Consider the following 11,844-nt stretch of genomic DNA (forward strand, 5'->3'; position numbering starts at 1 on the left):
CAAGTCAAGGAAATCATAGGATTTTTGTGCCCTTCTGAGCACCGAGGACAATATTTATTTAACAGCCCTCGTATAATGTACATATTGGAACTTTTATTTCACTCAAGGCCTCGTTTGAGGTATATAAATACAAAAACATAAAATTTGCAAATTCTAAACATATGTTACAAGCTTATAAAGTATGAATACTGGAAGAAACACATGTACAAGAGTTTTCAGGTGCTGGAAGATAAAAATATTATAATAGTTATATTTATTATTTAAAAACTGACACGAAAATTTCACAGTATTTACAATATAAACATATTTATCATGACTATTTATGAGATTAAAACACAAATAGTATTTCTATTTTTGCATAAATCATCAATATCTATACCTTAAAATTAATAAATAATGGAACTCATCACTCACTCCTCCCAAGTAACGCAGATCACAAATTCGTTCACCTCTTTCTATGCTTAAAAAAAGACACCCCCTAAAAAACAATTGGGAGTCTATGACTACCCCAAATACATGTATATTCATAAGTTCAATAGGTTAACAAACAAAAATTCTTCTTAAGTTTAAAAGTTTTATAAACACCGTGGCGAATTATAATTATGTATTAGAATTTTCCATTCATTAATAAATATATTCGTATAGTATTTCTCCACATTTTCAGATAAATTGGCATAATCATATGGAGTAAAAACATCTTTACTAAAACAATGAATGAAACATTTGGAATGACAAATATCAGAAATGTCATAGAGTCTTCTAATTTACCTGTTGAAATGCATTTTATAAATCAACTATTCCCACTTTCAAAGAAACTGACATGAGCAATCTCCCAAAATCTATACATGTTACAATTTGGAGTGTACTTGCTTAATAATTTACAAAATAACTTGCCATGGTTGACTTTATGAGTACATATGTACATGACATTAAAATCTCCTTGTTCTTCTTCAGGAGGTACAGCAAATACAGGTGTCGTTTACTGATTTTTCTATTTGAAAAATTAAAATAAATACACAACTATATTGTACTTATTTGAATTTTCAAATAAAAATCAATAAATGACATATGTTCTAGTATGTCATCTGTAAAAAGAAGTATACACACCTTAAAAATTCTTCAATATCAACATTATCAAAAAGTAAATAGAACTAGAGGTACTGTGAGCGATGAGCTCACTAAATGATACCCCCCGCCTCCCATATGGTTATAACTGGTGAAAAAGTCCATGTTTTCCTGTGGCCGGGAAACCCAAAATATGTGTCGGATCAAAAAGTAAAATAGGAGGTGCACAATGGCAATATGTAATAAAGATTCTGTGGAAGTTGCATCAAATTTCATTCAGTGGTATGAGAGGAGTTGCGGATAAGAGATGGGTACCCCAAAGCGTAACAGACGGACGGACAGACGTACAGACGGACGGAATTAACGATTACTATATACCCTCCCGCTTTTCAAGCGGGGGGTATAAAAAGGTTACAGACACCAGTAATGTCATTGTATGCATGAGACAAAAATTCTGTGAGGACACTAAACTAAACTGAAAATAATAATAGAAAAAGGTCTTTCCCTGATTTCCTTTATGAAGCATGATTTATTTACTTTATCAAGCTTTCGCTCGATATGAATGTATTTAGTTTCAAACGGAGTTCATTTTCAAGTTTAACACTTCCATATATTTATATATATATAGTAGTTGATATAGTCGAGGGTCGAAAGCTTTGCGTTCCCCTTAAATCCGCCACTTGATTATCTCTAAGAACCCGACCGTGTTAAAAGTTTACATAAACTTTGTATACAGGTGAAAAGATTACATTTAATTAATATTTGAATATCTGTGCATAAAATGTTTTTATATTCATTATCTTTATAAAACAGCCTGTTTTTGTAAATATTAACCATAGTGTTAAACTGATGAAATATCTGTTCTGGATGTCTGAATGTTCTAAATTATATTCTTATCAAAGTTTAAATACCTGATCTACATATATAAATCTATGTTCACTTAGGTTATTTGTGAATTTCTGTTAAACATTTCAGACATCATGGATTCTATACGAAATTTTGCGAAAACTCATTCTAAGGAGCTGGGGTTGACTGCTGTTGTTGGAATATCTCTCTTTATAGTCATTAAGAGGCGGAAGAAGCGAGCCAAGTGAGTATTGATAATAGTCCACATACCCTGAGATGGACATACTCTGATTCTAATTTACAGCGTTACAAAAAATGTAAAATAATTCCTAACTAGTTTGAACAATTGGACCACGAGTAGGAAGGTCATTTGTATTTGTCATTGTGACAAAATACTATTTCGGGTTTCATATCTTTACCTCAAGTTAACGATATCAGTGTATATTTGTTTAAGGTAAAGCATTTTCAACATTGTACCGTCTATTTTTACAGGAGAGTTTACCCACCAAATACGATAGTCCATCACCAAATAGGAAGGGGAGCTTACGCGCCTAGCTTATCACCATTTTGTCTAAAATTAGAAACTTATCTGCGGATGGCAAAAGTCCCATTTATGGTACATATACAAAACAAACAAAAAACAATATATCATATTATATGTAGATTAATCAATTACAAATTGACAAAAAGGCTTGAGTGAAATGAAGGTAACTTACAGTAATCAGCTTAAAAGTCCTTATAAACATTACAAATCGGGAGCAGAGCAAACGGGGAAATCTAAAACACATCAGAGGTGGGATCAGATGCCATGGAGGAGTAAGCGTCCCTGTATACCAGTCACACTCGTCGTGTGCTCTTTGATATGATCGACAAAACGGGGAAATATACGTAGACAATATGTGGTGTGTAAATAATGGTATAACAATGTATAATGAAAATCGTCAATCAGCATATCATTCGAATTTATGATAGATTGTATTTGCTGACAAGTTAATTGTTTCGACCATAACACATGCGTATTTATGAATTCAAACGAGACTGTTGATATTTTTGTTCCATCAGTTTATTTATCAATGACTTGTCTCATTTTAGAAATTATTCGTCAGATCATGCTATTGCGTATTTTAAAAATGAACCTGGGAGACAGAACCCCAATATACAGGTGATAAAGGTTCATGTGTATATTGCTAGATTAGTAAGTGGAATTAATGATAGAAAAGTTAAAATCATCACCTTTATCATAAAGTTTTGTTGTTAGGTTGTTTTTTCGTATAATATCCAAAGTTTAATATATATAAACATATCAATATATTGATTTTACCATAATTGTTAATTGAAAATACATAGTCGATATATAACAGGACACATTTGGTACCCATGAAATATACCTACGAATTGCTGGCAGACCTGATCTTAAAGACTACATAAAGTTTGTTAATCAGAAACTCAAGCATCTCTTAATAACAACGAAGAGTACTTGCGTGTACAATCAGAATGTTTTCTTAACAAAATAATTTTGCAAATGACTAGTGACAATGTAGGTCAATTAACAAGTTTTATTTTTATAAAAAAACCCAACATTTTATCAAAATCCCGATTTATCAAATAAGCGTTCACTAATTAAACAATGCGAGAGTACCAAGACGTGTTGTCTTCTGTAATATTATTAAAAACCTAAATAAAGGATTTCTTCATAGCATACTTGATTGAAAGTTTAAGCTGAAACAAAATGCAAGAATGGCAAAAGTGCAATAGATTTGTTTATCGCGAAGGTTAAGATCAACAAAATTCATATAAAATGAATGAAAAACAGATCAAGGTCAGTAATGGGTTTGGCATTCTTGGTATTTTACAAAAGCCTTGGTACCAATCAATATACATGTATGAATAAAATCTAAAATTCCTACCTCTTACCTCTCCAGCATAGAAACCGTATAAAGAAAGTTTAGTACATGTATAGGATAAGTTAGAAAACGGCTGTGAGCTCTAGGTAGATATGCGCCTGATGGACAAAACGGGGAAAAATACGTAGACAATATGTGGTGTGTAAATAATTTCAGCATATCATTCGAATTTATGATAGATTGTATTTGCTGACAAGTTAATTGTTTCGACCATAACACATGCGTATTTATGAATTCAAACGAGACTGTTGATATTTTTGTTCCATCAATTTATTTATCAATGACTTGTCTCATTTTAGAAATTATTCGTCAGATCATGCTATTGCGTATTTTAAAAATAAACCTGGGAGACAGAACCCCAATATACAGGTGATAAAGGTTCATGTGTATATTGCTACATTAGTAAGGGGAATTAATGATAGAAAAGTTAAAATCATCACGTTTATCATAAAGTTTTGTTGTTAGGTTGTTTTTTCTAGTATAATATCCAAAGTTGAAACAGTTGTATTACACCCTGTGGCATCTTTTATTACTTCACCGGGATATATATAGATTCGACATATCAATATATTGATTTTACCATAATTGTTAATTGAAAATACATAGTCGATATATAACAGGACACATTTGGTACCCATGGAATATACCTACGAATTGCTGGCAGACCTGATCTTAAAGACTACATAAAGTTTGTTAATCAGAAACTCAAGCATCTCTTAATAACAACGAAGAGTACTTGCGTGTACAATCAGAATGTTTTCTTAACAAAATAATTTTGCAAATGACTAGTGACAATGTAGGTCAATTAACAAGTTTTATTTTTATAAAAAAAAACAACAACATTTGATCAAAATCCCGATTTATCAAATAAGCGTTCACTAATTAAACAATGCGAGAGTACCAAGAACGTGTTGTCTTCTGTAATATTATTAAAAACCTAAATAAAGGATTTCTTCATAGCATACTTGATTGAAAGTTTAAGCTGAAACAAAATGCAAGAATGGCAAAAGTGCAATAGATTTGTTTATCGCGAAGGTTAAGATCAACAAAATTCATATAAAATGAATGAAAAACAGATCAAGGTCAGTAATGGGTTTGGCATTCTTGGTATTTTACAAAAGCCTTGGTACCAATCAATATACATGTATGAATAAAATCTAAAATTCCTACCTCTTACCTCTCCAGCTATAAGGTTTGGTAGGTAGAAACCGTATAAAGAGATTCCTAAATTTCGCTCTGCAAGCGACGCGCATTAGTACATGTATAGGATAAGTTAGAAAACGGCTGTGAGCTCTAGGTAGATATGCGCCCGACTCTTATTCGGTAAAAATGTTAAAACTTTGACTCAGGTTATTAATAACAATTCTAAAATTGCATATGATTTTTAGAATGTCCATGACAGTATCAGTAACAGAAGTTCTAAAGGAAAACTGACCTGGATAGAATATAACGGAGAAAAGGTAGCGGACTCGGAGTTCTGTATCCAGTTTATAAATCAGAAAATTAACATTGACCTGGATAAAGATTTCTCTGAGGAGGACCGAGCAGCAGCATTAGCTATACAGAGAATGGTGGACGAGCATCTGTTCTGGTGAGTGGAACACACCTTAATCTTCACCTTTTGATAATACATGGGTCAGATTGTACCCCATTATTTTGAATATTAACCTTTAAAGACAAAGTTAAAAACAAAAGACATGAGCCGTCTTGAAGTAAAACTCACATACTCTCACCTTTTCAATCTAATGAAGAGAACCCTGACATTCATAAATAAACCAAGAGGTCCACGGGTCTTAACAGTGACCGTGGTGTTTGAATGAATTTTCTAAGGCAACACTGCCCCTATGTGGGACTGGGACTCCAGACAAATGGGATGAGATTTCTTAGATTGAAAGATTCAGCGTTCATTATCACACTGTATTAAGCTTGTTTGCAAGATGCTCAAGCTAAAAGAAGGATTTAAAAAAATCTTGAAATACATGATCATCTTAATCATAAGGCAAGAACCTTGGGACAAAAAGTTTAAAATCTAATGTCAAATAGGTATTATGTATTTTTCAATACATGTACTAGTTAACGACTAAGTGAGTCTTATTTTTCATACATTATTATATTTCATATCACTGGACCAAGGAGATATGTTTATCCAACTTCCAGGAAGTTATGTTTGTTTTTACTGTTTGTCTAAAAATCGTCAAAGTCAAATGCAGAACTGTGTAGCGTTATGGTTTTATATATATTTGTCTTTGACCATAACGCCACAGATGCGCAAGATTTTCTGCTCACGTTTTGGAAGAAATTCTCCACTTTCTTGCATTAGTCAATCAACTACCTTTCATTCCCTGTTTCTACACATATTTTGTAACTAATCTGTATATTTTATCCAACTCCTTACCCTTTTTAGTCGTCTTTACAGGCCAATAAACTTGTAAAAATTTTGTAATCCACCAGACAATTCAAATCAAGCTAGTTTACCGCTTGTAAAGAATACTAAAAAGGGTAAGGGGGGATAAAAATAAACAGATTGGTTAAAGAATACGTCTAGAATTGGGGAGTGAAAAGTAGTTGATTGACCAATGCTGGAAAATGGAGAAATTCTCCAAAATAGTGCGCAGAAAATCTTGCGCCTAAAATTGAACATTTTTTTGTATTACGGGATATATTGTCAAAGACTATTATATAAACTAATATATAAACCTATAACGCTACAGTTCTGCAACTAAGTCAAATCAAACTAAACAAAAATGATTTTCAGAAGAAATCTGCTTTATTGTCTAATTATTTCTTTATTTTCAATTAACGTCACAGATCGACCAAAATATTTCTTCCACATACTAAGTACATATATATTTGTACTTTAATTTAATCCCCAATTCATCGTTCTGTCATCATTGATGATTTTTTTTTTGACACTGCAGGACAGTTGCATTGCAGCGTTGGGTTTATGACCCTTCCAGTGGAATAGACCCAAGAAAAACACTGAATTTTTCCTGGTTCACATGTCACATGATAAATAAATTGATACAAAAGCAAACTTATGCACAGGGAGTGGGCAGACACACAAAGGAAGAAGTTCACCATGTAATGGATGAGGATTTAAAGGCCCTGTCAAAGTTTCTAGGTATTATCTGAAAAAAGGAATCATGTTAATATCATTATGTATTTGAATTTAAATCAATGTTCATTAGTTCTCTCCAAGTGAATATCAAGCTAAGTTTCAAGTTTTGTAGGATCAAATCGTATTTATTGACTGAGAACTCATAAAAATCTATTTCAGGATTTTTTTGGATGAAGTTTGAAATATGGACTTAGAAAATCTTTCAATGGAAATAAAATACTTAATGATCAGAAGATAGATTTTTAAAAAATATGAATGTCAATGCATATCATTGACATATCAAGTATACAAAATAAAAATCAGGTTTGAGGACCCTTTCTACACAAGTGCAAAAATGTTTTTTGAACATTGAGGATATAATATTGAATATGTATATGTATACTTAATATTACAAATACAAAGTATCTTTATTAGAGTATATTATTTTATACATACTACATGTAGTTGTACAAAAACCGAAGGGTTTTACTTCGGAGATTGTTTTTCCCTTCGACAGGAAAAAAGAATTTTTTATTGGGGGAGAAAGCTTGCCAAGCAGACAGTGCTGTGTTCGGAATGTTGGCACAGATGTATTACCATGGCTTTGGGGGTTATGGGGAGAAAGCCATCAAGAGTAAAAGATTTATTCCTCTGAAATTTATTTAATACAGTCTATTTTCTAGTATCAAAGTTTATTATGACTAATTCACGAAATGTTACTCGATCTCACAATAATAAGGATGAGGAAGAAAAAGTTATTAATAATCACAATGATGCTTAATGAAGATCACTCTCCCTTCTTTAACGTTCTTCAGAATTTTTAAATATATATATTTTAAACATATACAAAATAAAATAAATCCAGACTCTCTTGCTTTACAGAGTACCCGAATTTGTGTGAATATTGTGATCGAATGAAGGAAGCACTCTGGCCAGACTGGGATGACTGTATAACCCATGGCTGGACAAAGGAAGCCACGAAATAAAACAAACTCACAAAATGTAATGCCACAGTGACATCTAGAACCCACAATGTAATGCCACCCACACAATGTTTTGTTTTGAACATATTTTATTGTATAATTTATACAAAGGAATTGGTTGCAAGTTCTTACAACTTAAAAAAAACCTTTCTATACCATCTAGAAACCACACAATGTAATGCCGCAGTGACATCTAGAAACCACACAATGTAATGCCGCAGTGACATCTAGAAACCACACAATGTAATGCCGCAGTGACATGTAGAACATGAGTGTCGAATTCATCATTATTTTGCTTGTTAAGCTCCATCAAATATTATAAATCAACTGGCTGAAAGATGATCAATCTTTTTGAGAATTTATTCATATTCTTGTATTAAAATTAGTTAAAGATATAAGAAAGCTTTTAAATGTTTGAAATTATACTGTTTATTGATACATTTTTTTTAATGACTTCTAGAAAACATAAGAACCCACAAACGGGACATCTATCTGCTTAATATCATCTCATAGTTCATATATGTTTGTTTAAATGATGTGGAAGAAGTTGCGATATTTGAATTATAAAGAGACCGAAATTTGAAGAAGTGTCACGGAAGAGTATAATTATATGTTATGTCACATCACATGACTGATTTTTTTTTTGAAAACTGAACTTATAGATAAGTGATGGTGATTAAAATTAGTATGCAAGTCTGAGGGAAACATTTGTCGTCGGTTTCAATGTCGTGCATGCCAAATGTGTAACGGAAAATGGCGTACATTACCGTTTATAATTACCATGCTATCAGCTTTTCAGTGATGTATCTAGAAAAAAATATAGTTTAAAAAATCCCAGAACGGATCATTGCATCTTTTAAATCTAGAGGAAAAATCACAAAGAAGGAAGAATTATGAAGCTCACAGGTTTTTAACTGGCCATTTACATTTTTTCGCTATACACTGGTAATTTTCAGGGAATACTTTTGGCATGATAATCAGTATATCGAACACAACTTCCTCCATAACTTAACAATATAACACAGTCGGAGAAGGAAACCTGCTATAGAATGAGCTTATAAATATTATGTAAAATAAGTTAGTTTTACACGTCGATTTCATTCTTCAAAAATATCATAAATTCAAATAAAATCTAAATTAAATTTGACTTTCCATTAATGAACTCTAGTTCTGCTTTCCCTCAGAACACCGACACTACGTGAGTTTTGTTGCCTTCCTCGTGTTTGGCGATGCATACCAACAGGAAGAACCCGATTTTCGCCAGAAAGGAAACGTTGGTTTCCATTTGATTGGGTTTTCAGAGATTTCTTCTTTGACCAATCAAGGTCCCTCAAGCGATTTTCGCAGATTTTTTCCAAGTCAAAATCTGAAAGAAAGAGTATTTTTCAGTACAAACTTTTTAAAATTGGAATTAAAAGGTTATATTATGATTGTTTCTTGTCATGTCATTATGGCATTCAATATTCATGGAGTAAAGACAGAAAGAATTCTCATATTGTCAATGATCTATAATCCCTTTCAATATGCTCAAATAATTTCAAGCTTCCACTTTCCCAGGCCAATGAACACAATCCACATACCATCGACTTTTCAAAGAAGATTAATGGGGGTTATAAAAAGTCGGACTTAGCACATGCATCATGATGATTATTCGTTTTGAGATGAAACAAACCCTAATCTTTGTTGGCGTAGGTATTGAAACAACCAGATAACAATAAATAATTTTAAAAAAGATAAAAGTCAATATTTATCTAGAAATTGAAACCTTTCTGTAGACTACTGTTTTTCCGTCCAAAAGCTGGAGGCTTTAACTTCGGATCGATTGTGGGATACGTGACATTTGACCCAAACATACGCTTTATATGTCCTTCAGATGCTCGTCTGTAACTTGGAGTCTCGTTACGGACGATATCTTTCATCGGCTTTGATTTTCTTGGTTTGCGAGTCTTGAGGTAAAAATCTGCTTGAACATTCAGTGGAAGACCATACAATTCCCGATCCATTCGCTCATGTTCCAAAAGTTTCCAAGTAACGTACTGACTGCGAACTCGCCATTCCTTTTCTCTTTGAAACTCAGTTCTTTTTCTTTTCAGGTCTTTAAGAATCTTGTTCTCGTTGTCTATTCTATTCCTTTCTATTTCACGTTGCTGTTTGAGTTTTTCCTGAGTATAGCTCGTCCTGAATGACACATACGTTTGTGAAAACTCATTTTGACGCCTTTTTCTTATGTTGTCGACGTCATAAACTTTCTTCATTTGATTGTAATATGTCTCCTGTCTTCCCCCAGTTGATAAATCGACATCCTTTCTTCTGGACAAGGCACTCCCAGATCTAGAGGGGGTCACAGATCGATGGTGTCCACTTGCTATACGTCTGGCTTTCTTCACTTCACTTTCCGACTCGTACACGGAGTAGAAATCCAGTGGGGTATTCGTCCTCGGTTGATAAGAACACATCGTTATGTCTGAGAGACTTTCGTCTGTAATTGGTAATTCTTGATAGCTATTTTTGTCCAATGTTTGTGTCAAAGGGCGTCGCTTTTGCCAGTCTGGGACATTCCGTTTTGCTGTTTTATGCAAATCTCCATCAGATTTGGAGATAGACGAGCTCCATTGTGAGTTCCCCTGCTGCCAACGGGAATTCGGCTTAGATATCTTTGTTGTCATTTTCAGACAATGAGATACCTATCAGAAACTGGATACCCTGAAATAAAATATGGTAAATTAATCAAAGGAATTGGAGAAACCATTAGGGAAAATAAAGTATCCCTTTTACATTCCAACAGAAGGGGAGAAAATTGAACCATAATTTCATATTTATTTTGATGAAATTCTTTTCACTTCAAACCTTAATTAATTCGACAATAAATCGTGAAATTATATTTATTGGCATAGAACAATAAACGATATTAAAGAGATAAGTAAGGTTAAATTTTGATCTTTTTCTAATTAATAAGTAATGACCGAGTGCTCAATACCACAGAGAGACGAGTAACCGGTTACTAAATAAAGGTTGACAACCCTAGTATTAAAGATTTACACTATTCAGTAATAATTTAAGTTTTTCATCATACACCATACAGAAAAAATTGAAGTATTTTCGCTACAAAGAAGCAAAAAAAAATCTCTTTAAGATTTAGGTGAAAATGAAAATTTTACAAGGTCAATTTTAGTTAAGCGCACCATATAGCTTCGTACCTATATTTCTAGCATTGATATAATAGACTGTCAACAGATAAATGGAAAAATGATGAGATGTTATCCCGCACCACTTACTGTTACGTTCAAGTAATCCCCTTCTATACTATATTATGCCATGTCTAGATTGTGTCAAAAATTAGTGCTTCTATTTAGGCTTCTGTTGCAGTAGCCATTCTAAGTCCAGTCATTTGATAATCAGATTTTGATAATGTCGTCAAATCATGGTCAGTTTGTTGTTTTTGGGTGAGATTAGCCCGTATTAAAAGTCTTTTAATCCCAGTAGTTTGATTTTCTGAATGATATCATTAACAATTCTTCAAACAAGTGGCAAAATATTTAAAATCCTTACCTTGGGAGAAGTCATCGACCACTGTCTCTTATAAAGTAAAATAAATAACAAATATCTAATAAAACAAAAATTAACGGTGGAACGACTATTGAGGGTCAATGTGAAAGGTCATTATGACGGGGGCCTTGGCATGACTTATTTCAAAAGAATTTTTTAAAAGTTGAAATCGTGAACTAAAAAATGTTTGTAAGAATGATATGTAGCGAATCCAAATCGACATTGAAAATGGCTATATTTTTAGCAAATATGGAGTCTTTTTTAATCTCCATCAGAGACTAGTTACATTGGCAATGTTTTTATTTTTAAAAAATAGACTTAAGAAAATGGTCCCAGAAACTGTTTTGTGACAGAACCTTATTTTCAAAAGCTTTTCAAATACTAGTATTTCAATGAACTGTAT

The 11,844-nt window shown here is 32.7% G+C and overlaps 2 protein-coding genes across 3 annotated transcripts; one reads left to right on the forward strand and one right to left on the reverse strand.

Moving 5' to 3' along the window:
- Positions 1-1,729: 1,729 nt before the first annotated feature.
- Positions 1,730-8,300, forward strand: LOC134249042 (failed axon connections homolog). 2 transcript variants are annotated; one of them, XM_062731407.1, is made up of 7 exons: positions 1,730-1,801; positions 2,041-2,155; positions 2,404-2,527; positions 5,204-5,406; positions 6,734-6,936; positions 7,430-7,546; positions 7,795-8,300. In XM_062731407.1, the coding sequence occupies exons 2-7, from the start codon at positions 2,046-2,048 to the stop codon at positions 7,896-7,898; spliced, it is 861 nt and encodes a 286-aa protein (XP_062587391.1). In that variant the 5' UTR covers positions 1,730-1,801; positions 2,041-2,045; the 3' UTR covers positions 7,899-8,300. The 2 variants fall into 2 exon arrangements, with proteins under 2 accessions (XP_062587391.1, XP_062587390.1); XM_062731406.1 differs by lacking the exon at positions 1,730-1,801 and having other exon boundaries at positions 2,009-2,155.
- A 123-nt stretch (positions 8,301-8,423) lies between these two features.
- LOC134249041 (uncharacterized) lies at positions 8,424-11,563 on the reverse strand. The gene is made up of 3 exons (XM_062731405.1): positions 11,445-11,563; positions 9,661-10,598; positions 8,424-9,261 (listed from the first exon to the last, which is right to left on the reverse strand). The coding sequence occupies exons 2-3, from the start codon at positions 10,559-10,561 to the stop codon at positions 9,050-9,052; spliced, it is 1,113 nt and encodes a 370-aa protein (XP_062587389.1). The 5' UTR covers positions 10,562-10,598; positions 11,445-11,563; the 3' UTR covers positions 8,424-9,049.
- Between the last annotated feature and the right edge of the window lie 281 nt (positions 11,564-11,844).

The sequence above is a fragment of the Saccostrea cucullata genome, unplaced genomic scaffold (genome assembly GCF_032062105.1).
Source record: "Saccostrea cucullata isolate Sc308-1 unplaced genomic scaffold, CSIRO_AGI_Scuc_v1 ctg2008, whole genome shotgun sequence".
NCBI lineage: Eukaryota > Metazoa > Mollusca > Bivalvia > Ostreida > Ostreidae > Saccostrea > Saccostrea cuccullata.